The following is a 27930-nucleotide window of genomic DNA, read 5'->3' on the forward strand; positions in this document are numbered from 1 at the left end:
TCACCTCTGCTAAGAGACTCTCTTCCTTGTATCTCCTAGAAAGTATCTGATTGGCTCAGCCCATGGGCCAGCCACATCTTCTTGGCAAGTCAGCCCGTGAATGTGGCTCCGGGTCAGAAGTCTCTCCTGTCCAATCAGCTGAAGCTATGGGCAGAGCATGTGGTGTAACACATGTCTCTGGAGAGGGCTGTAGATATGGCAGGCATCCAAGGAGCACAGGGTGGGAGAGGTAGGTGGTCTTTGTCTTTGTCCCATACCAATGTCATCCCTGGACTCCTTGGGAGCTACTGACCTAGATGGAACTTCTTTATGTTCTGAGTAAATTGATTATTTGGTGCCTGTTGATGTCCAGGGGTGAGCTTTTTTGGTCTCATGAGTTCACGCTCCAATATGGGGCAGCTTCTGGGCCCATATTGGGTGTGGCAAGCCTGCAACTGTTGGTTAACTTCTCCTCCATGATTGGGTCATGAACGCAATTCTATCTGTCTGGAGGAGGTAAAATGAGAACCAGGCAGGTTTTGGGGTATGAAAGCCTTTGTCCTTTTATTTTACAATAAAAAATTCTAACAGCATATGAACACTGTTCTCAGCAGAGGCTGAGGACATACAAAGTTAATTAGAAAGCAAAGCATTAAAATGACAACAGCTACATTCAAAATTTCTGTTCAGTACTCGTCTTTGCCCAATGTGTCTTATGTGGTTGGCAAAGAAACATGGATCCGGATATTTCACCCAGAGTTAAAGCACATGTACAAGTACTTACACATCCTCTGAATCATATACAAGAGTAACAGCAAAATACAGCTCTGGATGAGGCTGGCTTTTATGGGCAGTTCCAAAAGGAAATTCTTTATTTTTCCTTGACAAGAAGTTGCATCATGGAAAAGTGAAAATACAAAGTAATTCAGTGAATGGGTAGAGCCAAAATGTTTTGCTGGATAAATTTGAGTTATGAAGCTAATAATTTAATAAGAACACCTTCACATGCCCTTCTCAAGGAATTTGCAGACATACTATGCTATGTGCTCCTCACAACCACCATGGGAGGTAGAAAGTGGAGATGTCATTCGTTAAAACCACTTACAGATGAAGAATTTGAGACTGGTTTAAAGTGAGCCATTCAGGGTCCAAAAAATTTACACATTTTTCAAAATTTCCAGTTCAGTCATTCTCCTCTGGCTTTGTTCAGTATCAACCCTCTCAGTCTGTCTGTTTGTGTTTGGGGGGGTGGTGGTGGGGTGGTGAGTAGGGGTGGAAATAGACATAAGGAATGGATGGGGAAAATAAGATGAGCTGTAGTTAATTTATATAGAATCCATTGACAGCCTCCCTCTATAATTTAGAAGTTTGACCAAGGCAGGAGAATGAGAATAATCAATTTCTAGATTGCATTACATCCTTACATAATGACTCTCACTAAAGTGTGGGTTTTACCTATGGAGACACATTCTGTCATGTCACAAATTTCCCTATTTTTAAAACCTGCAGAATCAAAGCAGCTTATTATCTTCTAAAAGTAGGAAGAAAGAATTTGCTTCTGGCATTCTTAACTATATTTTCTCAATATCCCTTTCTATAAATTCCCTCCATTTTAGCACTTAGCACAGGCTAACATCCTTTAACAGTTCACCTTAAGAAATTGAGACTTTTCATTTCTCAGGACACGTTATATTTGGAAGGTCAGAACCAAAATAATACCAGCTTCAGTGGAAACCAATTTGGTTTCAAAAGTCTACTGAAAGCCTCATTGGTTTTCTCATTCATGCATGTTGGTGGCTGTGAGCCACATTAATAGCACCTGAGCTAAGACCATGCAATTCAATTCACAAATATTTATTGTCTGCTGAGCGAGGCACTATGTGAATTGGGTCTTGATCAAAAATCACTTCTCAGCCAGCCCCAGCAGCAGTAACCATTGCACTGGTGTAGGGGTGATGTGGTTGATGGGGTCAGCCTATCAGGGTTTTAAGCACATGCAGTCTCACTTGATGTGTGACGGATGGATTGCTGAGTCTTGGCCGCTTGGTGGCATCCTGGGAGTACTGGTCAATTCCAATCTGTAATATGTTCCTTTTGAAGCTCCTGCCTGGTTCTGGGTACCAGCCCCCAGCAAAGCCCTGGCTGAAAGGGTCGGTCCAGGTGGCCATGCATGCATTATGTGACCCTTCCTCCTTGGTTACAGATTATTGGATAAATCCCTAACCCAAGGGTGCCTCATTCCATTGGCAGAGAGTGGGACCAATCTCAAGAACTGGGGAACACAGAGAGATTGTGGTCAGAGTGGTAGGCCCTGGGGTGGAGTTCTCAGCTGCATACACACTAATGAGGGAGAAGGGAAAGCTGGTTGGCTGAGGAGATCTGCAGAGAAAAGGAGGAAGGACCGAGTGGAGAGAACACAAGAGAGAGGGAGCTGGTGCGAGAGCAGCTGTCTCCATTCTTGTTGTTTCATGGGACCTGTGAACTGTCCCTGATTTCTTTCTGTCAACCCCTATACTTGAGCATGTGTGAATGGGTTTCTGGTCCTTGCAAAGTTCCTTGACTAGAATACCTTCCCAGCTGGGCTAAAGGGCAGAACTTGATGTCCAGCCCAGACCTGAGTCAGACACTTCTGCAAATGAAATTACTTTCTCTAAGAGTACTTGGCTGTATTTTACAAATAAAGTCCAGATTATTTTCTGGTGTGTGGTGCGGGATAGAAGGAATGGATTCAGTTCAAATCCTGATCTCAAATTTAAAAAACAATATCTTATTTTAGTTCAACATTGAGTGCAAAATGAGAAAAAGAAGTTCATTTATATGTAATCAATATTTAAACATTTTCATCCAGGACTCTAATTTCTGCCTGTTAGAGAAACATTTCTTTTAATCCTTGCTTCCCTTCACTCTCTCAGAAAGTATGTTATTTTTAAACTTTTTTTTTTAAATCACAGATCTAACAACTTCCTATCCAGTCTTCTATTAAGATAGCTTAGCGATTACATGCCCATCTACTGAGTTCTTAAATTAGCAAACACACAAGCAACTTCTCCGGGGACTGGAGAATTAATTGATTCTTACATGACCTACCTTGACCGAGGCAACTTCCTGCTCCATGGGTAACAATTTCCATCTCGTTATTGCACAAACCTCAGGTCATAGATACCAGGGCACATCATACACATCTGTGCTCCTGAATCACCTGCAAGCCTTGCCTCTCCCAATGCAGAGCATGGAACTGCTACCTCACGCTGACAAGCTGTGAGGTGCCCTGTCTTTTGGATCCATGGTGTAGAGGGTCTCGCACAGCAGTCAAGAATACCATTTCCTTTCCAAAAAAAAAAAAAAAAAAAGCCAATTTTGACAGAAAGCATTTCTTTCTCACTAACGCAGAAAACTCACATAAATACCAGCTCTGAGAAAAGTTTATTATGCTGCAAATGCATTGTCCTCTATACACTCGACCTGAAGTTCCTTACAGAGTCAATCATCTTTTCTCTTCCCAAAAATGTTATGGAGTCCCTTACACGACCCTCGTCTCCTCTTAAAAATGTATGGCATGGTTAAAGAAATGTGTCACACACAAGTGTGGAGGCAGTATGGTGAAATGGAAAGCAAGTTGGATGAGGAATCTGCAGGCTTGGAGTCGAACCCTCAAGCAGATCACTCTTCTTCTCTGGACCTCTGCTTCCTCGTCTAGGTCTCCAGGGTGTTTGTGGCTTCTGCCAGTCTGTCTGGAGGGTCATGATGAACAGAGCTATGTGCCACTGCCTCTGCGCTCCTGTAGAACTCAATTTTCACTTCCATGAGGCACTTTTTTATGAACTTTGTCTAAGAGCCAACTGACAAGTATCTGTCACCTCTGTGAGAGTACATCTTGGTCCCTGAAAATCACGCAATGGCAAATGTCTCCCAATTGTTAGGAAAACATGAACAAATGGATTTCCAGTTACAGTTTTCCTCCAATACACTTTTCTTAAACCCAAGGTGTCTGGTTTAAGAATGTGTCAGATTTAATATTTCATTGTTTCAGTTGACTAGCCCCATATTTCATGGGGTTCTACAAAGACCAAAATGATCTGTGCCTCCATCCTCTTAACTGTTCACTCTTAACTGTGAACTGTGGACTCATTTTCTGTAAGTCACTGGAACATCCAAAAGACAGTCTTTTGAAGCATGTACATATATTTCAATTATAATCAGGTCTTGAAACTTCATTTTCACATACAGTATTTCCAGGCAGTTACCAAGTAGACCAAGTATTGGATTGATACTACTGCACTGATGAAATATTAATGTTATTGATAAAGTGGGATGATGTAACTGGCTTTATCAGACTCATACCATCTGAGTTTCTTTGGCTCTTTGTTCATTCAAGTGCACTGAATGCCTATTTGGATAGACTTAGGCATCGTATTAATCTGTCAGTAAAATCTTACACTGTCCAGAGTGTTTTACAAGCTGATTTAGATTTTGGACTACAACAACTGGTAGAAATATACCATATATACACATGGAAATTACAAAAATACATTTTATTTATAGCTGATTTTTTTTGAGTAACAAAAAACTAACACTATGAAAGATCGACCAGCATACCAAAGGGTTACTACCTAACATCATCCGAACAAGAGACTTGTTTGGGGATTCCATGATACAGTATCTCTGGTACTTTCCAGAAGGGCGATTTTCCATTGGGGAATAAAAATGCTTCTTTGAAAGGTCTGTGCTTTGACAGTTTGAATCTCCCATCCTAATCAGTTCCATTCCTACTCTTCTCTCAAATTTTGAATTTCCATCTTCTCTTCTCTCGGTAAAGACCAAAGAAACTCATGAGGAGAATGGAAAGATGGGCTTAGAAGGGAATGGGCAGAGCTGCAGCCAGATGGATTGTGGGGTGATGGCAGGACAGGACCTTGTTCTCCAACAGACCCCATGTAAGCCCCCAATACACTGCTCCCAAAGTTGGGGAGGGAACCAAAGTGTTCCCTCCGCGTCTACTACCCCAAATCAGTAGCTGTTTTGCTTGCGTTGATGGGTAGTAACCTACCCACGCCTCGGTGCTGTGAGGTTACGGCCCCTGCACAGATCCCTGCAGGCAAAGCGAGGTCACAGGTTGGTATCCCTGTTGTTTCAACAAATGCCCTCCTGCCTCCCTAAGTATAGGGATCTGGATAGTTTTTAGAATGTCATCTGGTTATTTACATTTTAATGCCAATCAACAGATTTTCTAGATCCAGAAGCTTCTATAAACACTGGCTACAGCCTGAGGAAGCTGTGGATCCACCACCCGTTTCTAACAGGCATTAGTTACCGTTTCCTTTTGTACCACTTGGCAACACATGCTAAACATCAATATTGAAGACACAGAGATTTAGTTGTTAAAGTTGATTGTAGCTATTATCCCAAAAAAGAGAAAAGCTCTATTCTCAGGCCACCTTCAATGCAGGGCAAAGAAAAACCTCCACAAAGAGCTTTAACTTTTGTAGGATCCTAAAAGCTCTTAGCACTGATTTCCTTTCATTTAAATCTTCCTCCAAACTTGCAGGGTACTCTATTTCCAAAACGACAACACCTTTTCAAAAGCCTGTCAGCACAAATCCACCATCCCCTCTCATCTCCTCTCTTTTCTTGGCCTTTGTTTAATTAATGGGGTGGGAAAAAAAAGGAGTTAGGACTATTTACAGGCATAGCCATTGACAGTACTGATTCTCATTCAATTCCTTGGACTTTGAATATGGGGAACTTTAAAAGAAAAGGACGCGAGTCAATGGGTGGCTCCCTTACGGATGAGAGATGATTTTGACGCCTGGTCTTAATCCACACTCCTGCAAATGGCTTTAACACAGAGACAGGTTCACATGCAGAGGTCACCGAAGATAGAGCTATATTCTCTCCCTCTGGTGATTTAGTGAAGTGTGGCATTGGACAGGGATCTGTAGATTCGCTAGTGCCTTTTGTGGTTAAGGCTCCATAGGGAAGCACCCAACAGTTCATAAGTTTTACCTAACAGAATAGCAAACATGGTCCTAAGCAGGGACTTCTTGACACACAAACAGCTGAATAAGCCAAGTATCCAGTCGCTCAAGAGTTTTCTCTGTTTCCCAGGAGCCCCACTGTTCTCCTTTCAGAAACTGAGGGTGAGGAAGATGCACCCATTGTCTAGCTCTTCTCACATTAGGTTTGAGAAACCAGAAGACTGTTTCCTCAGAGTCTGGGAGTCCAGCATCTTGCCGGCCCAGGCATTAGACCTGGAACTCAAACATGTCCGTCTGTTTCTTGGCCAGCTTGGCCACCTCTTCCCGGATGGCCTTCACAAGCGCTGCGGTGGAGATGTTGGTCAGAGGTGTTTCGGACGGGTCATTCTCTGCCAGGCTCTGCTGCGAGGCTGCCGTGGAGGGTCCTGGGGCCTGCTCCAAGCTCGGGTGCAGGTTGGAGGGCTGGCTGTACTGGCGAGGGAGCCTGGAGGGTGAGTTCTGCTGATAACGTGCCCGGGGGTAAGCCTCAATGTACCCAGGGAGAGGGACCTACAGAGGACGTTGGGAGAGACAAGACCCGGAATTAGGAAGAAGCTCAAGTCATAGGACACGCAGGACCCTGGAAGCAGGAGGAGTTTGGGAGACAAGGAAGAAAACAGAAGTGCCAAACCAGTAGTCAGTCTGTTTAGAAAACAGGTAATTTGGACTCATTGGATATGCGGTTTGGATGAATTAATTAGGTGTTTTAACCCTTGCTGAAAACATTTGGAATATATCTGAGTCTACATCGGTGTCTCCCTGGATACCTTATTCATAAGCACAGTCCAGAAAACAGTACTGTTGCTGTTTGTGATCCTAAAAGAACCCAGAGATTTGTTATTATTAATAATAGCTAACATTAATTGAGCAATTACTGTGTTCCAGGCCTGGTGCTAAGGGCTTTAGACACATTATCTCATTTAATTCTCAAAACAACAACCTATAAGAGAGAGATTATTATCCTTATTATAGATGAGGAAACTGAAGAGAGCTACACCACAGTCGGAGATGACACAGCTAATAAGCCACTGAGCTGTACTTTGAACAGGTCAATGGGGCTCCAAGAGCTGGGAATTTATCACTGTACTATGACACCTGAAATATAGGATATGATCTTGGTTTCTTGAAAAAAAATTTTCTTTTCATTAATGTGGTAGGCAGGGAGCAGATGTGGCTTAAGCAGTTGAGGGCCCGCTTTCCCCATGGGAGGTCCTGGGTTCAGTTCCGGTACCTCCTAAAGAAAAAACAAACACATAACAAGCACACAATGAGCGAAAACAACAAGCAAACAGATGAGAGAGCCATCTCAGGGGGTGAAAAAGTAGAGGGCAAGCAATTCCATGCTTAAATACATGGAAATTTCTAGTAATAGGGACAAGTCTATAATTTGGAATTAAGGATTGACTTTCCCACACAGTCATGCATGGGGATGCTGTTGGCGGGTACAGCACGACAGGCATTTATATCCCCTAATGTTAGCTGGAATACTGAGGGCTCAGGGCTTGTGGATGTAATAGGCACAGGGTGCTTGCTGCAGGGAACAGAACATTTGGGGGTGGAGGGGGGACAGCAGCTTTCTGAAAGAAGCAGCTCAGTTGAGTCTGAAGAGGAATAGACTGCTGCCAGGAAGACAACGTGGAAAGGTAAGGCAAACACAAAAGCCAGGGTACAAAGAGGATGGTGCATCCAGGTGGGGCCAATGAGTTTGGCCTGGCCAGGGAGGGCATGTGTGGGGTGTGAGAGTTGCTCAAAGAGCCAGGCAGGGCTAGGTTGTAGCCGCTGCACACCAGGCGGAGGGGCGTGGGCTTCCCTGGTGCATCCTAACAGTTTTCTCTTCTATCCAAGGAATAGAGTGTGTTGCCATTCTTAACAGAAATGCTCACCCGGGCCCTGGGTGAGGATGGAATGGAATGGGTGGACTTTGATTTAGAAATTTTGAATCAAAATATCTATGCCTCCCCCTACCCTCAGCTTCTCCTGAGAAGGGTTTCTGAGGCTGAGATGCATGGCTGAAGCTTTGCCTGGGAGCCACTGATGCACGTTAGGCAGAGGAGGCAGTCGGTCTGTCATTTAGATATGACACTCTAGGGACAGGAGATGAGTTACGAGGACCTGAGTGAGGGAAGAAGTAATGGGATGGAATGTCCCAAGTTTGGGGCCTTAGTTTCCACACAAGACCCAGCAAAGAAAGAGAAGGTGGCAAACAGGTGCTAATGGTGGATCTATATACGCAAGGGCTGGCACGTTTCACTTGCATCTTAGAGGAAAACCAGAGTCAGACTGAGTCCTTGGGTCACAAGAGCTGGGTATGTGCAGGTGAAGGGTTGATGGAGAATGAGGGTGACGATGTGGGATTCACACTTAGCTGAATCCCTTTCAGGCCTTAGCTGAAACTCCCTTTCTTCCAGGAGACCTTTTCCAGCCCTCTATTAGACTAGGCTCTCTGCTGGATGCTTCCCAGCGGTTTCTCCAGCATAACAGTCAGTACTCATGACATGATCACCTGTCCCAGACTGTCAGCTCTGTGGAGGCAGGGACTGTGCCTCACTTGCCTACTGCTCTACACCACTGCCCAGAGTTGCGCTCAGCACAGGGAGGAGTCTCTCAAAATCTGGGGTTCTGAGGAGCACAGTTTGAAAACCATGGAAGGATGATCACTTGATGCCAAATGTTTGGGAAGGATGCTGTCATATCCCCCTTTCCTCCAATTCAGACCCAGCTAACTGTACTTGCTGTGAGTTGACACAGAGCTGAAAGAGTCAGTGTTCAGCTCTTGAACCCTCTCAGCTCTGTTGCATCAGGCGTCTTGGTTCTGGTGGCAGGGAAAGCAAAGGACACCTGACCCTACTGAGTGGCCTCAGGGTAACATTTAGAAGTAGGGCAAAAGCAAGGAAGATGAGATGAAAAACTCTTCCTCCCTTGTAGTATATGCAGGCCAGAGCCGTTGCATCTTGCTGGCCAAGATTCAGGACCAGAAGATACCACTCCTTTCCTAGCTAGTGCCCATGGCAGACATCACCAATTGATCACAGCATTCTTTCCTGCTGAGCCTGGAATACCCTCTCAATTCTTTTCCAAGCAGAGTCAGTCAGAGGCAGCACCAAATATGAAGCCTATTTGTTATCCCAGGTGCAGGTGATTTTACTCAAGCTAGCTAATTATGCCTGGATACCTGGGATGACAAAGGTCAGACACCAAGTGACAGTGGGGGAACTCTATCCTTCTCATATGGATGTACAGGGCCTGCATTATTCCTTCCCTAATGGGATGTCATTTTCAAGCTGACGACTGGTCTCATCTGAGCTTTCAGCATTGCCCTTCATGTGCAATAAATTGGTCCCTGGCTGCTGAACTCCATGCATGGGTACGCCTCCCTGCTTAACTGCTGGTGGTAACTGGGCTCCAGGAAAGACCCACTTTGGCTGCAGTAATCATCTTCCTCTTAATTAAAAACAACTAATAGGAAATTGGCTCTCATTCAGACTGAGGAGGAGGAGTCCAGAATGGTGGAGTTATCCTATTACAGGAAGGTTCCATTTTGATTTGCTGGGCTCCTTTTAAGGGCATATGAACCCAAAGACATCTGGATGTAGCGATAAGCCTGGTTAAGTTACCATTTGTAAGTGACTTGAGAGCAAGAGCCAAGGTTTTAGAAAACACTCCTGTTGACTGTCACCTACCAAAGTATACCACCAAAGCTGTAGACTTACTGCCTGATTAGTAAGTTAAATTATCATCTATCTTCTGAAAAGTATATATTATGCTTGTACCATATGTGGAATTATGGAGGCAAACAAGCGCTGATTAGTTCAGACCCGATTTCCGCTATTTAGAATAGCCTAAAGGGAAGCGCATGTGGTCAAGTGACTGCACTCCCATCTACCATATGGGAGACCCTGGGTTCGATTCCCAGGACCTCCTGGTGAGGGCAAGCTGGCCCATGCCACAGAGGGCTGAGCTGGCACAGTAAGACGATGCAACAAAGGGAGATGCAGAGGAGAGACAGCGAGAGGACACAGTAGACCGGTGAGATGAGGTGGCTCAAGCAATTGAGTGCCTCTCCCCCACACCGTAGGTCCCTGGATGGGTTCCCAGGGCCTCCTAAAGAGAAAGATGAGAAGAAGAGACAAGCAGACATGGAAAGAACACACAGCAAACGGACACAGAGTGCAGACAATGAGAGCAAACAACAAGGCATGGTGGGAGGGGAATGAATTAAAAAAAAAAAAAGCCTAGAATAAAAAGGAAGAAAAAAAAAAGGTCCCCAAACCACAAAAACAGATACCATAAAGTCCAGCATTAAAACTTATACACTTAACTGTAGTGAATCCCTCCAGTTCCTTTCTTGGAGCTTATTTACTCAAACTTTACAAACAATTTTAATCTGATATTCCTTACGTGCAGATCACAGCACATTAGGAAAAGCAAATTTGCTGGAAGTGGGGATATTGACAATGCCAGCTGGTAGCAAGGTCAGAGGAAGAAAAGCCATATCGAGCCATTGTAATAACTCCAAATATTACAGTAGTTTGGAGATACATGATCTAACGGCAATAATATGATAAACCAGAGCCCACAGTGCAAACCTCAATTTAGTATAGAGAGGCATAATAATGCTGCTGAATAATACATTAAGGAAAAATTAAGTTATGTTGTAATCCTCTTTTTAAGGAGGATTAAACTCTTTTAAGGCTATCATTCATTTCAGAAATATTTTTCTGTAAACTATCTTATATTTTAAAATATTGTGGAAATTAAAGCAGTAAGCTTTGGTCCTCAGAAGAGTTAGCTTATGTAGGGTAGTGGTACCCCTGATGATGCCATTTAAATACGGCATCACTGCAATAAAAAATAGATGCCAACACTGAGGTTTAGAGTTGAACCTGTAAGGGAGAGGGCGTGACCCCAGGGGTTTGGGCAGAGAGCAAAGCTGAGGACGCAGACCTCGGGAGTCAGTATGCTTCCTAACTCCAGCCTGTATTCCAGACGCTGATACTAAACCTGAGATGAGCGAGCACACCAGGGGGAACTCAGGTTCATCCTGGGGAGGCAGCCTGTCTTTTTATCCCTGAATGGTCTCACACGGAGACCAGAAAGCTCTCTCCGGAGACCAGCATTGGGTGTTTTTTTTTGTTTGCTCAGTTTTTTCCACTTAGCAGCCCTTGACCAGACACTCAGAGGCAGGTTTGGGTGTGGTTATGCAGCTTCACCTGATTGCTGCCCCTCTTTGGTCCAGATGGGGGCAGGTCCACTGTGCCGTCTATGCCTGCATTTAATGAAGGAAGAGACCAGGGGACCGTGACCACAGTCATCAGCTGGAGGTCAGGTGGGAAGCCTCCGCACCTACATGCAATGCAGTTCAGCCTTGGGTTCCGAGTGCAACACTTCCTGGTATTTCATCTACTGTTGTAAAATTAAAATGAAAGTGAATGAATTTAATAGAGGCCGTGAAGCCCAACAGAGGCAAATTTGAATTCTGGCCACGGCACTTACTTGCTGTGTGGCCTTGGATGAGTCATGTCACCTGACTAGGCCTCAGTTTTTGCATCTGCAAAATGGGAATAGTCATGGGAATAATAAAACCTACCTGATAAGACTGTTGTGAAGATTAAATTTGACAATATAAATAAAATATCTACCACATTGTCTGGCACAAGATCAACAAATGGTAGTTATTATTAAAGAAGCAAATGATTCAGGCCACCCTGCTAGGGAGAGGTAGAATCTGGACTAGAAGGCACATCTCAAGATCCCCTGTCCAGAGGACATCCCACTGTCCCTTTAGATGACTGACTTGCGTCCTCTGAGAAGGGGAGCGGAGGTAAAACAACATGCATCCTCAACCTTTCATTCAATTTTTTCCCCTGAAGTGTGTACAACAGGTGAGGTTTTGTGAGGGAATCGACAAGCGCCTCACCGAATCGGCCCACTGGCCTGGGAGCTCGTTCTCTCCTGCGTAGGACATCCAGGCCTGGTTCCTGTAGGATGAGGGAGGCGTTGGGATGAAGTAGCCGGTGAAGCCGGGTCTGTTGGCAGCTGGGATGGCGAACACTGCTGGCACCGTATTACCTGGCATGGAGGAGAGGCACAGGGAGGTTAGGAGAGGCTCGTCTCTGCGCTCCTCCACCTAAGAGCCAGACAACGGCAGCTCCACCGGCCTGTCGGCTGTGTGTGAGCTCCGTTAACCAGGTCTGAGCTGAGGTGTCTTGCTCTGGGACGGACATGTGCTGGGGGGTGCAGCTCCATCTAAGGTGTCATGGGCCTGGCCTTGAGACTCCAGGTAGTCCAGCAACAGGGAGGAGGGCGGGAGGTAGAGGAGCTACCTGGCCTTCCTTCTTCGCAGAACTCTTCTAGGACCACGGTGCGTGACTGAGCAGGGGGTGCAAAATCCCAGATCTTGGACACAAATCCAGGCTGCCTTCTCTTTGCCAGGGGTGGAGCGTGCATTTGCTCAAAGGAAGAGGAGGCTTTTCTACTTTCAACAAAATGCAGCATGGGCTAGAGGGGGTTGTAGGCCCAGCCAACCACCCTCACCCACTGCGCCTGCATCTGCATAAGCTTGGGGGGTGGCAAGAATGGAAGGGGAAAGCCTGGGAAGCAGGGGAGGACTCTGGCATTGGCCTTGGCTGGATGAGAGGATGAAGGCCTGGGGGTGGCCTGGGGGTGGTCTACAGATGCAGACCCCCACTTGTAGCCCAAGCCCCGCTCTCCTGTCCAGTCAATACGAGGGCCTCATCTGCTGGCACCCAGGTCTGGCTTCTCTGAAATGGTGGCTCAGCTCCCCTCTCTGAGTTCTCACTGACTCCCCCAGCCCCCTCCCAACATCTTAGACCTGCTGGAAAAAGGAAAGGATACCTGGGGGTCTAGGTGTTAGCCTCCCAGGAAGACGTATATTTTTAAGAGCTAAAGAATATTACCAAAGGAATGGATTTCAGGGAATGCTTTAACAAGCATGAAGTGCTAACAACTGGGGCTTGAAGTTTTAGCCTAAAATGTATGATATAAATAAACTAAAAAAAACCACTCAGGGCAAGTACAATCCTCAATGTTCATTTCAGTACTCTGTAACAGCAAAAACATGGGAAACAACCATCAACCGGGGATTGGATAAACTGGCATATTCATAAAATAGAATGCCGTGTGGCCGATGAATCACCTAGACCAGGGGTTCTTAAAAGGAGTCGGATTTGTGGAAAGATTTCAGGGGGTCCGTGAGCTTGAAGTGAAATACAGAAAACATTCTTGCGGGACGTGTTGGTTTAGTGTGATATATTGATTAAATAACACACAGTAGAGCGTGGACTTAGTAAGGGTCTGTGGTTTTCACCTGAGGGGTAAAGGGGTCAGTGGAACAAAAAAGGGTCAGAAGCCCTGACCTAGACCTATATGTAGCAACATGGAGAAATTCTGAAAACAATGTTGAATGGAGAAAACAAACTGCAGAAGAAAATGTGTATCATGGACTCGCATATGTAAATTTCAAATGCATAAAACAATAATAAACACTGTTATATATACATATAAATGCTGCAAAAGGTGGAAACCATGGATGGGAATGAATCCCATGACTAGAGGAAGAGGGAAAGGAATGAGATGAAGGTGGAGAGCTGTATCTGTAAGGCTTTAAAAATATAATGAAAAAAGACTGAAGTCTGGCAAAATGTTAACACATCCCCTGACTTAACATATCTTAACATTTTGTCAGGTTTCAGATCTTTTAAAGAGATAAAACCACCAGCTCTTTTAGTCAGGACTAACTGAAGTCACAAGGTAGGGAGGGGCAGGAGAAGGCAGAGAGTGGGGATTTGGGGGGCTGGAAGTAGCAGGAGTTGGGGCTGGGTCACCGCTCAGGCTTTCCGCAGGGAATTTTCCTCCTCCTACCTGAGTAATTCAAAGCCGACTGATCCAGCTGCGCCACGGACACGGGGCCTCTGGACAGCTGGGTGAAGGAGGCGCTGTCGTGCAGCTGGGCCGGCTCGGGCCCCACCGACTCGGCCATTCTCGTCTTGCTGCCGATATCCGAGGTGGACCTGGTGGGGCAAGGGGGCTGCGGTTAGCGATTTCCTGGGACCTTGGCTCGCGCATGGGCGGAGGCTTTCGCGGGCTGGGTCATTTTTAGGGGCCGCCTGGGCAGCACCCCCCAATTCCCTCGGGGGAAGGGTCCTATTTGCCCCCAAAATAACAAAGGGACTTCCGGGTACGCAAACACCGTAGGGGGCGCCCAGATTTGTAGCAGCCTTCGTGGTGGCCCAAGTTGGACTAATTTTTAGATGTTCAAGGTCAATTCTCCCCTAAAAGTAGCTCTAGTGTCTCTGAGTAGTAGAACATGCAAATAAGCAAAGCAATTAGTGCTGGGATTTAGCGGGGATGGTCGACCGAGGAGGTGATGACATCATCGGCAGCCAATGAGAAGGCTGCGTCTGGAGCAAGCAGTCTACTGCTCTCCTGACACCAGCACGCGGGACCTGCGAAGGCCCCGGGGGGGCCACATTCCCTGCGACTGCTGGCAGGAAGCAGGAAGGCCAAGACTGGGAGACTGGGGCTGTGCTGGGGGCAGGAGCTAGGCGCTTTCTGGACATCATGAATGAGAGGGCATGCTTTTCTCCCCACAGGCAACCCGAAAATCAGGCCCATTTAACACATCGTTTTTCCACTTAGTGCTCAGAAAGCCAGTTAACACGGGGGCAGGCGGTAGCCTGGACTCAGTGGGTGCAGGCATCTTCCGCTTTCATAAAGGATGCTTCAGCCCCAGACCCTGTCTTTGATCGCAGGCATCACCCTCCGCCTAGAGCAGTTTCACATTCAGGGTCCCCTACAGTAAAATGGGAGGGAGGCAAAGGTAGCTGCAGCAGGTGGCAGGCTGCCAGTAAGAACAGAATAGAGCCTCTGCGAGGGCCTGGAAGGGGAGGCAGGGGTCTGGGTTCTAACTACCACCCCCAACGCTGAGCCTCAGTTTCCTTGTCTGTAAAAAGGGTGGATGAACTCATCTCTAAGTTTCTTTCCTGGTCTAACTCTTTGGGTTTTTATGAAGGGCAGATCCCCAGCCAGTGGCCTCCCAATATTTGGCAAGGATGGCAGAAGTTGTGGAAGGGCATGGGAGGAAGCTGGTGGTGGAGAGAAGAAATAAGAAATAGATGCTGACCTTGAGCCAGCCTACCACAAATGGCTGATGTGAAGGCTTCTCCAATCCAGAACTCTTGGGAGCAGCCAAGACACACACACTGCCGAGGGTTAAATACTGAGGGCATGAAGATTTGACTCTACATCAAGGTGGGTGGAAGAGGCTCAGAGCGGGGTCTCTCTTCCTCCCTTTTCTGCCTGCTCCCTCACACAGCCCTGACCTTCCATGTGCAGGTGCAGGTATTTGCTACTCATTCCGTGAACCCTTCTATGGAGAATTCCTAGGTCCTGGCTCCATATGCAGCTTTCTTCTGAAGAATCACAGAGCCTTTGAGATCATTTTAGGCCATTGCCCTCACTTTATGAATAAGAAAACGGACAGAGAGGTAAGGCAACTTACCTGAAGTTACATGGCAAGTTCCTGGCAGCTTAGGGACTGGAACCCTGGTCTGCTGCTTCCCACCCTACCCTTGGCTGAGCTGGGTCCTCGGGGTGATGCTGATACACAGCTCTGCATCCTAAACTACCTAGGATGAGGGCAGGGTCATTTCCTAGGTAAACCCTTACTCTTCGTGGCTGTTCTCACAAAGTCCAGACCTGTGGTCCACAGATAGGGTGTGGGTGGTATGTTGTAGGGGGTGGGGGTGGGAGGGCCAGGGCAGTGACCCATGCCTACCCTAACTTCTCCCAACTCTGGACATGATGATTATTCCAGCTTCTGCCAGTGCTCGTGGCTTTGATATTTCTTGTCGACCTTTATTTAAAAACATGTGCTTTTTAATATCATTACAGAGCTAAGGGAATTTTTTGACAGAGATTTCACAATCGACATATCTGTGTTCACGTGTTTTCAGCCTCTCCTGCATGGACATCATGAGTTGGGGGGTAGGGGCCCAGACACACTCCCCCCTGGCCTCCCGGACACCATCCTGAAATAACAAAGGGACTCTGGGTGCACAAGCGTAGCAGGAAGTGCCTAGACTTGTCACAGTCACCGTAGTAGCCAAGCTGGAGTACTTTTTAGATGTTCAAGGTCAAGGTATGCGGCTTTCAGGGTAGGGGACAATTGGTCTTGGCTGTGGGTTCCAACTGTGGATTCTAAAGGATTTTCTGTTTAAAAAGATATGGAAGTTGGCCAACTCTCTTTTGGCACCCACTTCCTCCTGGTCCTCAGAGCGTCAGTATAGGTGATGGGCCCTGAATAGGGTGAGGCATGAAGGAAACTTGCTCTTGTCAGGCTGGGCTACACAGGGCCAGATCCTTTCAAAGTATTCCAGACAAAGCAAAGAAAGAAATATGTTACCTTCTGAGAGAAGCGACAGCCACAGGGCCAGTGCGGGGAGGTACAGGTGGAGGGGGAGAGCCCATGACCATTTCTGGAAGCTGGGAAAACCTGTAGGCCTGTGAAAGAGAGAGTAAATAGAGGGAGATTTGTTAAAACCCAGTTCCAGCAGCACCTAAGCTCTTATTTTTAATGGAGAATAAAACTTCTAAGGGTCAGACTTTCATTCTTTCCTCAAACTTCTTCCTGGTGGTTTCCAGACATGACTTCTAGTTTATCTCCCACCGCTCACCCCTTTGATCTGCCACTGTAGTCAGAGAGCCCTTCAGTTGTTCTTAGAACATGCCAAGTTCTTCCTGCTTTTGTACTTGCTGCTGCTTCTCCCTGGAACATTCTTTTCCAGAGAGAAGTCCTTTACATGCTTTCTTCATTTCACTCATCCAGCCACATCCTCCCCCTAGACCCCCATTTTTTTTCTATCCCCATATTCTGCTTTATTATTATTACTCGTTATGGCAGTTGTCACTCTGACATGATATTGTGGCTTGGTTTATTATCTGTTACTGACTGGACTGCAATTAGGTCGGGGTCTTTGTTGTCAGCTATATCCTTGTACCTGGAACAGTGCCCAGTATACAATAGATGCTCAAAAAATATTAGATGAATGAATGAATGAATGAATCCCTGATTGTGGTTTACTTTTTCATTCATGGAAGGCAGGTTTGGTGAAAATACATTGGATTTAGAGTTAGGAGGTATGGGTGGAGGTCCTGGTTTGCTGATCAATAGACTTATGATCCTGAGCAAGTCAGGACATCTCTCTGAGCCACAGAGTCCTCTTCTGAAATGGGGACAACAATGCCTTGTTCAGAGGGGTGCTGATAAGATTAGGCAAAGCAGTGTATGTGTAAATATTTTATAATCTATACAGCACTACTTAAAGATAAAGGATTGGAACGGTTACAGTGTGCCTCAGAGGGGATAAAAGGAAAATGACAGAGATGAACGGAATCAGAGAGCCAGGTCACAGGTTTCATGAGCAAGAAACAATCTAGACATGCTCCATGGGAAGACAGAGTTTAACTTGTGCTTCTCATTCATTTTGTTCTTCAGGTATCATTTCTGCCAGATCTAAAGGAGCAAGATTACAGGACTTTAAACCTGAAGGCATAAGGATGCAAAGCACAGCACAGGGAATCCATAAACAGGATTCTCTAAACTGAATAGGGGTCAGCCCCCTCTAGCACTATGGCAGATACATACTCCTAAGGGTCACTAAACAATAAGTAGATCCTAGATGACGCATATTTTTTAATGCATTGTAATTGCAAGGTGTAAAGGAAATCTCCAAGGAGCTTCCCTACTTTCCAACATACACACTTCAGCAAACTAAAACAAAACCATGAGCTGGGAGTAGTAAATAATAAGCAAATATGAAAGATGGAGTTGCCTGGAAGTCAAATGCCATATTTACAATCATTTAATAGCTGAAGCCTTGGTAAGATGGGGCAGCTGAACCTGAGACTCTCATTTTCAAACCCAGAAGGCAGGTAACATGGGTCCTGGGTTGGTAGCGGTCCCAGGCAGAAGCAACTCTAAATCCTTTTGAAGGAGGCTCTCAGGATCACAGATTAAGATGAAGCAAATACGAACTCCTCATCAAAGACTATAGAACACACAGAAATCATGAGTGAAATTCAGTAGATTTGGACCTGCAAGGACCTTACATTTTGAAATTTCCAATGCAAAACAGAAGGTAACAATGTAAGAAATATTTAAAGACATAAAAGGGTAATCACAAAATTGGCCAAACAGAAAGACACTGACAGGGATGATCTGGCAGATTTGAAAAAGGAATAGAACTTATGGAAATGAAACATAATTATTGAAATAAAACACTCAGTGTAGAGAATTAAACAGTAAATTAGACACAGATGAAGAAAGAGCTAATAAACTAGAAAACAGAATTGAAGAACAGAGAGAAAAGAGATGGAAAGTATGAAAGAGACATTTAAGATATGGAGGACATATGAGAAGACCTAATATGCATCTCAATAAAGTTCTAAAGGAGAAAAGTTGGAAAACATTGAGACAATATTTGAAGTTAAGGCTAAGAATTGTCCAGAATTTGTAAAATAAATTAATGATTTCAGGAAATATAGTGTCTCCCAAATAGGATAAATAAGATATTCATCTAGACACACTGTAGTGAATCTATAGAATACCAAAGATGAGATCTGAAAAGCAGCAAGAGAGAAAAGGCATGTCACCTACAAAGGGATGGCAATTAGACTGATAGCTGACTCCTCCATAGCACCCAGAAGGCCATGGAATGCAAAATACACAGAGGATAATTGTCAACCTAGAATTGTATGGAGTAATACTTCTACTTTCAAGAATAAGAATGAAAGAAAACATTTTCTGGAAAATCCAATGGTCCTTGGACCCCATGAACCAGCTACAAGAGAGGCATTTCTCTCATTTTCTTTCTATTAATAACTTCTGTCACTGGTGTGAGCCAGTCATTTTCGGTCTCACCTTGAACCATCCCCTGAACCATAGTTGTCAGTGTACTGGAAATCTCTTGTTTTTTACTGTTCCATCCTGTTCTGCATCTTCTGGTTAACAGTATCTCAATTTGGCCTCATGAAACTATCCTTCCTCACTGGATACAGTCTTGGGGTGGGCCAGGCCAAGACTAACTCTTTCTCACTGAATTCGAATCCTAACCAGAGAAATACAAGGACTGTAAATGGTTTGTACTCGCTAATCCTCATAGTGTCCTGAGAAACATTATCCATTAGTTCTGCTATTCAGACATTTGGAACTATCCTGTGTTTTAACTTTTCTGAAGACAGTTTTTTTCCTTTTTCAGCTTTAATTCAGTGAGCTATCCCACAATATCCTCAAAAATGGTTCCCTACCTTTCCCCCCCTCACTTTAACCAGAATCAGTTTCTGTTGGTTGCATTCAATGAACCCTGGCTGGTATAACCAGCATCTTATTGGCAGTGATACTGTCTGAAATACCCATTAAAGGAATCCTCACTTGGCCAGGGACCTTGGCATACTGGGAAATACTTCCTAAGGGACCCAGGCACTCAAACAATGAGACCCTCAGTTGCCTGAGTGCATTTTTAGGTTAGAATTATGGATGCATTCTCCAGCTCTTGAATCAAACCAAATATACCAGGTGCTTAGGTACGTGATGGAGTTGGTATAAATTAAGCCTATTTTTCTATAGTTATAGTTCTGGACAGTAAGAAAGAGTAAACTTCATAATGGGTACTCTGGCTTTGCCCAGATCTAGAGGTAATGGTGTCAAATATAGGAAGTTATATTACTGTGCTGCATTTTCATAAGCATGAGTAAACTATGTGTGCTAAGGGAGTATTCAGGGAACCAAAATCTTTAGCTCCACTAGATCCTAAGCTCCCTGGAGTTGTCACCATATCCATTTCATCCCGATACTCATACATTACCAAGCAAAGTGCTTGAGCCTACCTGGTACTACCAACTCTTTGCTGAATAAATGTTTAAGGAACCAGGAGTAAGAAGACCAGGTTCTCATCTTGATTCATTCACTCTCTGTGGACATGACACTCTACCTCTCTGAGCTGCAATTTTTATTTGTTCATTTTTTCCTGGTGAAAATAAGGTATCAGACTAGCTCATAGACTTCCAAACATTTCTTTAGCCCCAAAACCATTTTGATAGAACCCTAACACATAAACAGATTAAAGTACAGCTTCTCTGGTTGAAGGTGGGGGTGCCCCAGTGAACCTGACCTTTCATTTATCTGCATAATGGTCCCTGGGAACCTTCCCTGAACCCTACAATTTTGCAGTTTGAAAATCACTGTTTGCATTCCTTGCTTATCAATAAACCAACCAGTAAGGACTCACCTTTCCACAGTAGACAAAGGGATTTACAGGCTGTTTTCTCTCTTGGCCTCTTATGATATTCGGAGAGGAGACAGGCAACATGTTTTTACCACTGGTTCTTGGAAGGCTAATTCTGAAATCAGTGTAGTCTCCTAGCCAAGCAAAGGCTTTCTATGTCTGTGTCTGTCCTGCCCTTCACCAAAAGAATGGATTAAAGTTCTAAATTTATGACAAATACCAAGGGGATTCCCTTTTCTGTAAGGTTTTTCCAGGTACAAAGCAAGACTACACAAGAGACCAGACAAGCCCCTTTGGGCTGAATCCTTCAGACCCCGGGGCAACCTCAGGGGCCACATAAAAAGCAGAGGGGCGGCCTGTGCTGCATGCTTGTGGACTGAAGGAATTCCTCTACCCTGTCTTTCTACCACCCTCTGTGCAGCCTCCCTATGGTTCTAAGTTCTCCTGGCTTTGCATTTTGGATCCTCTTTGTGTATTTGGAACTTGGCCCCCTGCTGGCCGATTGTGGCTGGGATCCCAGGGGAAGTGATTGCTCAGAACCATTGCCAGGCTCCAAGTTCCATGACAGTGGCCGGGAGGTGCCTAGCCTCATGTCCTAGGACACCCTTTTTTGAAATAAATTTTTTTTTTTTTAATTAGAGAGGTTGTAAACTTACAGAACAGTCATGTATAATGTGCAGAATTCCCATGCATCATCCCTCCACCAACACCTTGCATTGTTGGACATTTGCTACAGATTATGAAAGAACATCACCAAAATACAATTACTATGTTCCATAGCTTACATTTGGTATATTTTTTCCATATACCCCCTATTATTAATTCCATGTATTAGTATTGCATACAGGTTATAATTCATGAGAGAACACTCTCATATTTGTACTGTTAACCACAGTCCATTTTCCACCACATGGATCACTGTGTTATACAGTCCCATCCATGCCTTGTACAATCCATCCAAAGCATACACTCAGTGAATCTCTCTTTCATCACAGAGTTGTGCAGTCATTGCCTCAGTAAATTTTTGAATGTTTTCCTTAGTCCAAAAGAAAAATATCTCATACTCCCTGGGACAGTTTGAGATGATTTTATGAATCCCAAAAAGAGAAAGATTATGTTCATAAACTATTCTATTCCTCTGGGTGTGATACCCTTTGATTGCATTAAACTTGGTTGAGGGGCCTTTGATTAGATTAGTTGATAAGATCACTTTAGGGCTTTGGGTTAGACTACATCAATGAGGCATGACTCAGGTCGAGTCCCCACCAGCTTGCTAGGTCTGGTATTAAGAGACTCACACTGACAGAGACAAAGGAAAAAGGGAGCTGGCACATTTGATTTTGCAGTATGAGAAAGAAGATTGCCCCTAAGAGGCAGAGGCAGGCCCACGGAGCAGCTCAAGAGACCAGCCCTGCTATGGGCCTGATTGCTTATTGCTGAATTTGGGAAGAGAGAGGAACAGCGGAGACTGATACAGGAGGTCAGGAAAGAGACAAGCTCTATGCCAGCGTGCAGCTGCAATCAGGAAGAAAGTGGAGCAGATAAGCCTCGGAAAGGAAGCCTGGAGGGGAAGACAGAGACCAGGCAGACATTACCAGGCAGCTGACTTTGGTAAGAAAGCCCCTCTTATGGTGCCTTCAGTTGGATTTTTCATTGCCTTGGAACTGACAGCTTTTACACTAAATAAATCCTCATTATAAAAGCCCACAGATTTCTGGTACTGTGCATGGCAGCCCTTTCACAAACTAAAACATCCCCTGCTGCATTCAGCTAACAACAGGTTGGCTCGAAGGGAAGGCAACGCAGAAATAAAGGGGGAGACAAACTGGGGACCAGGGGACTCACATCTTCTGGAACTGAGAGCCATGACCCTAGTTTCCACCTCACATTTATTGGGAAACTACCAAGCAACTGTTTGCTATCTGAACTGCAACATCACTTACAATAACAGGGAACAACTGCAACATCTAACAACGGCTATATTTAACAGGTGTAACATTTATAATAACAAACAGGTAAGCCAGTTTCCCACAACAATCCCCCTATTATTGATCACTAGTGTTGAGAAACCTTCTTTGATATTGATGCATGAATATTACAATATTACTGTCAACTTTAGTCCATAAATTACATTAATTGTATTTTTCCCTTGCATCACCATATTCTTACCACCTTATAACAGTGATGTACATTTGTTCCGATTCATGGAAGAACATTATTATATATAATATATTGTATTTGTACTATTACCCACAATCCTCATCCACCTCTGGGTTCACTGTGTTATTCAGTCCCTATATTATTCTCTAGTTTTCTTTCAATTGACATTTATATCCCTTTCAGTCAGAATCCCATTTATAAACCAGTCATGTTAGTTATACTCACTATAATGTGTTATTATAAACTCTATCCATTTCCATACTTTTACAGTCAAGCCAATAAAAACTGTACATACATTAAGCATCAGTACCCTTTCTCAGCCCTCGTCTCATCTCCTAGTAATCTATACTCTAGATTTTAACTCCACGTGTTTATTTTTCATATTTAGTTCATTTTAGTGAGACCATACAATATTTGTCCTTTTGTGTCTGGCTTATTTCACTCAGCATAAGGTCTTCAAGGTTCAACCATGTTGTCATATGTGTCCTGATTCCATTTACTCTTACCACAGCATAGTATTCCATTGTGTATATATACTGTTTTGTTTATCCATTCATTGGTTGATGGACACTTGGGTTGTTTTCATCTTTTGGCAACTGTGAATATGCTGCTATGAACATCTGTGTGCAAAAGTTGTTTCACATCCCTATTTTCAGTTCTTCTGGATATATTTCTGTAGCAGTTTAATATAATTGATGAATTCCAAAAAGAAATACTGGATTATGCTTATAATCTGATCTGTACCTGGGCATGAGTGAGTTATGATTAGGGCATTGATTCCCCACCCCTTGGTGGGTGGGGACTCACAGATAAAAGGCATGGCAAAAAACAGAGTTGAGGGCTTTTAATGTTGGAGTTTTGATTTTGGAGTTTGATGCTGAAGACTTAAACTGGAGCCCTGGGAAGTCAGCACGCAGAGGAAACAGAAGCCAGCCCCAGGAAGGAAGGAAACTTGAAGACAGAATAAAGCAAGTTCCAGGAACGTAGGAACCCAGGAAGCCTGAACCCTCACAGACATCAGCAGCCATCTTGCTCCAAACAGACTTTGGCGAGGGAAGTAACTTATGCTTTATGGCCTGGAATCTGTAAGCTCCTACCCCAAATAAATACCCTTTATAAAAACCAACCAACTTCTGGTATTTTGCATCAGCACTCCTTTGGAGTCCCTCCTAATAGAGGGATTGCCAGAACATACAGCAGTTCTATATTTAGCTTCCTATGAAACCACCAAACTGTCTTCCACAGAGGCTCCACCATTCTGCATTCTCATCAACAGTGAAGAAGTGCTCTTATTTCTCCACATCCTCTCCAGCACTTGCAGTTTTCTGTTTTTTAAAAAATGGCCATTCTATGAGGTGTAAGGATATCTCATTGTAGTTTTGATTTGTATTTGCCTAATAGCTAGTGATATTGAACATTTTTTCATGTGCTTTTTCACCATTTGTATTTCCTCTTTGGAAAAACATCAATTCAAGTATTTTGCTCATTTTAAAATTGGATTGCTTGCCCTTTATATAGCACGGAGATCAAACCCTTATCGGATATGTGGTTTCCAAATAGTTTCTCCCTTTTGAGTAGGCTACCTTTTACCTTCTTGACAAAGTCCTTTGAAGCTCAAAAGTGTTAAGTTTGAGGAGGTTTCATTTATTCATTTCTTCTTTTGTTGCTTGTTCTTTGAGTGTAAGGTTTAAGAAACCACCACCTTCCACAAGATCTTGAAGATGTATCCCTACATTTCTTCTAGAAGTTTTATGGTTCTAGCTTTTATATTTAGGTGTTTGGTCCATTTTAAAATTTAACAAATAAATTTTATTTATACATATTAAAAAAGCATAAATCCATCCGAAGTGTACAATCAATGGTATTTGGTACAATCACATTGTTGGGCATTCATCACCTCAATTATTAGAGCATTTTCATTATTCCAGTAATAATAATAACAAAAAACCAAATAACCAACCAAACAAAACTCATCATCTCTCAATCTTTCTATGCTTCCCCTCCTGTACCTAGCTGCTATTCTGTGTTCTTCTCTCTAGTATATTTGTATATACATTTTGTAAAACAGTCTTATGTAGTATTACCCATATTTGTATTTTACATGAGGTTTCACTGTTATACAGTCCCATGTCACAATTTTTAGCTTTCCTTCTGGTAATATACATGTCATTAAGCTTTCCCTTTGACCACTGTCATACCCATATAATAGCTCTGTTAGTCAAAAACACCATGACATGCTCTCACCATTTCCATTCATTTCCAAAGATTTACAAACAACTTTTTAACCAATTCTGCACAGATTAACCCCCAGACTCTATTTTCTAACCTCATTCTATTTTCTGGTGACCTATATTCTAATTATTAATTCCATGAGTTTACATAATATATTTAGTTTATAATAGCGCAATCACACAGTATTTGTCCTCCACATTCATCCATATTGTCATATGCCTCATGACTTCATTTCTTCTTACCACTGCATAATATTCTATCATGTGTATATACCACAGTTTGTTTATCCAGTCATCAGTTGATGGCCACCTGGGTTGTTTCCAAGTTTTGGCAATCGTGAATAATGCCATATGGACACCAGTGTGCAGATGTCTATTCATGTCAGTGCTCTCAGTTCTTCCGGGTATATAGTTAGTAATGGTATAGCCAGGCCACATGACATGTCTATATTTAACTTCCTTCAGAACTGAGAAACAGTCCTCCACAATCGCTATACCATTCTACATTTCCACCAACAGTGAATAAGTATTCCCATCTCTCCACCTCCTCTCCAACCTTTACAGTTTTCTGACTTTTTAATAGTGTTCAGTCTAATAGGTATGAAATGATATCTCATTGTAGTTTTGATTTGCATTTCCCTAATCGCTAGTGATGTTGAACATTTTTTCATGAATTTCTTCACCTTTTGTATTTCTTCTTTGGACAGTTGTCTTTTCAAGTCTTTTGCCCATTTTTTAATTGATTAGTTTGTCTTTTTATTGTTGAGTTGTATGATCTCTTTATATATCATGGATATCAAACCCTTATCAGATATGTGATTACTAAATATTTTTGCCAGTTGAGTAGATTGTCTTTTCCCCCTTCTGACAACATTCTTTGAGGTGCAAAAGTGTTTGATTTTGAGGAGGTCCCATTTATGTATTTCTTTTCTTTTGTTGCTTATGCTTTGGGTGTAAGGTTTAAGAAACTCCCATCTACTACAAGATCTTGAATATGTTTTCCTACATTTTCTTCTAGGAGTTTTATGGTTGTCACTTTTATATTTAGGTCCTTGATCCGTTTTGATTTTATTTTTTATAAGGTGTGAGGTAGGGGTACTTTGTCTTTCTTTTGGATATGGTTATCCAGGTCTCCCAGCATCATTTATTGAATAGACTGTTTTGACCCACCTGGAAGGGCTTACCACCTTGTTAAAAATCACTTGCTGTAGATATGAGGGTCTATTTCTGAGTACTCAACTCAGTTCCATTGATCAATATGTCTGTCTTTATGTTAGGACCATGCTGTTTTTACCACTGTAGCCAAGTAACATAATTTAAAGTTAGGAAGTGAGAGTCCTCCAACTTCATTCTTCTTTTTTTGTTTTTAAAGATTATTTTTTATTTGTTTCTCTCCCCTTCCCTGTCCCCGCCCCCCCCCCCCAGTTGTCTGCTCTCTGGGGCCATTTGCTGTGTGTGTTCTTCTGTGTCCACTTGTATTCTTGTCAGTGGCACTGGGAATCTGTGTCTTTTCGTTGCATCATCTTGCTGCATCAGCTCTCGGTGTATGCGGCGCTATTCCTGGGCAGGCTGTACTTTTTTTGCACGGGGCAGCTCTCCTTATCGGGTGTACTCCTCGTGCATGGGACTCCCCTACATGGGGTACACCCAAGCGTGGCGTGGCACTCCTTGCGTGCATCAGCACTGGCATGTAGGCCAGCTTACCACACACAGGTCAGGTGGCCTTGTGTTTGAACCCTGGACCTCCCATGTGGTAGGCAGATGCTCTATCAGTTGAGTCAAATCTGCTTCCCTTGTTCTTCTTTTTAAAGACATTTTTCACTATTTGGGGCCCCTTATCCTTCCAAATAAATTTGATAATTGGCTTTTCCAATTCTGTCAAAAAGGCTGTTGGAATTTCTATTGGGATTGCATTGAATTTGAAAATCAGTTTGCGTAGAATTGATATCATAATGATATTTAGTCTTCCAATCCATGAACATGGAATGTCCTTCCAATTATTTAAGTCTTATTTGGTTTCTTTTAACAGTATTTTGTAGTTTTCTGAATATAGGTCTTTTATATCCTTAAGTTTATTCCTAAATATTTGATTTTTTTTAGTTGCTATTATGAATTTTTTTCTTATTTCCTCCTCAGATTGCACAGCAGTAGTGTACAGAAATGTTACTGAGTTTTGCATATTAATCTATATCCTGCTACTTTGATGAACTCATGTATTAGTTCTAGTAGTTTTGTTGCAGATTTTTCAGGACTTTTTAGGTATAGAATCATATCATTTGTGAACAGTGAAACTTTCACTTCTTCCTTTCCAATTTGGATGCCTTTTATTTCTTTTTCTTGCCTCCCTGCATGGTGCCCCTCCCAATGCACTGCAATGACCCAGGCAGAACCAGGGTGGGTAAGTCCACCTGCCACTATGAATGATAACTTTACATTTGGTGCAGAAGGTAAAAACTTTCAGAAGGACTATCCTTGAAAGCTGGGGGCTTGGAAATTGAAGAAGACTAAGCCCATGGTGAAAACCCAGTGCTTAATCTGTCAATTCACAGAGAGCTATGGACAGGGAGCCTTATCATAGTTTTCCAAGGCCTAGAGATTCACAGAAGTTTAAAGGTGAAAAGAGAGCAGGAGATGTTGAGATTGTGCCCCTTACCTTAGCAGGATACACAAGCCTAGTGAGGTAATAAACTGACTGGACCAAAGTCACACACTTATACCCTGTCGCACAATGCTGAGCTCAGCATGCTGTGGTACAGAGAGCATGGACTTTGGAGTCAGACAAGTCTGGGTTTGAATCCTGACTTTGATCCTTCCCAGTTTCTTGACCTTGAGCAATTTACTAACTTAGTGCCTCCTTCCTCTCTCAGTAGGTAGGTGAGGGTAACAATATAAAATCATACCTCAATTTCAAAGGCTGCTTTAAAGACGGAGTGTATATATTAATGTAATACCTGGCACACAGTAGGTACTCAACAAGTGATATTCCTTCCCTGCTGAGGTAAGATAATATTTGGTAGAGTAACCAAGACTCTCCCTCCTCAACCCCCCCACAGTTCCTGGAATCTAGGGCCCTTCTCTTGCCCCGTACTGGTAGGACATCCCACCTTCCATCCTCAGAGAAGGCCAGGCAGACTGAAGATGGAACAAGAACCAGGTCTTGGAGCTTAAAAAGCCAATGTTATTGAATTGTAAGAGCCTGGGATTTGGAGTATCAAAAGCCCAAGTCACTCAAGGACTAAGATT

General features: G+C 43.6%; 1 protein-coding gene across 1 annotated transcript in view; it reads right to left on the minus strand.

The window, feature by feature from the left end:
- Positions 1-516: 516 nt before the first annotated feature.
- The window catches only part of KIAA1549L (KIAA1549 like), a 318974-nt gene continuing 291560 nt past the window's right edge, over positions 517-27930 (minus strand). Inside the window, exons 18-21 of the mRNA XM_071218358.1 lie at positions 16417-16514; positions 13875-14023; positions 11911-12062; positions 517-6503 (exon numbers count right to left, since the gene is read on the minus strand). Coding sequence (XP_071074459.1) covers positions 6222-6503; positions 11911-12062; positions 13875-14023; positions 16417-16514 — 681 coding nt within the window. The 3' untranslated portion in view covers positions 517-6221. The remainder of the gene's footprint in view (positions 6504-11910; positions 12063-13874; positions 14024-16416; positions 16515-27930) is intronic.

The sequence above is a fragment of the Dasypus novemcinctus genome, chromosome 10 (assembly GCF_030445035.2).
Source record: "Dasypus novemcinctus isolate mDasNov1 chromosome 10, mDasNov1.1.hap2, whole genome shotgun sequence".
Lineage (NCBI taxonomy): Eukaryota > Metazoa > Chordata > Mammalia > Cingulata > Dasypodidae > Dasypus > Dasypus novemcinctus.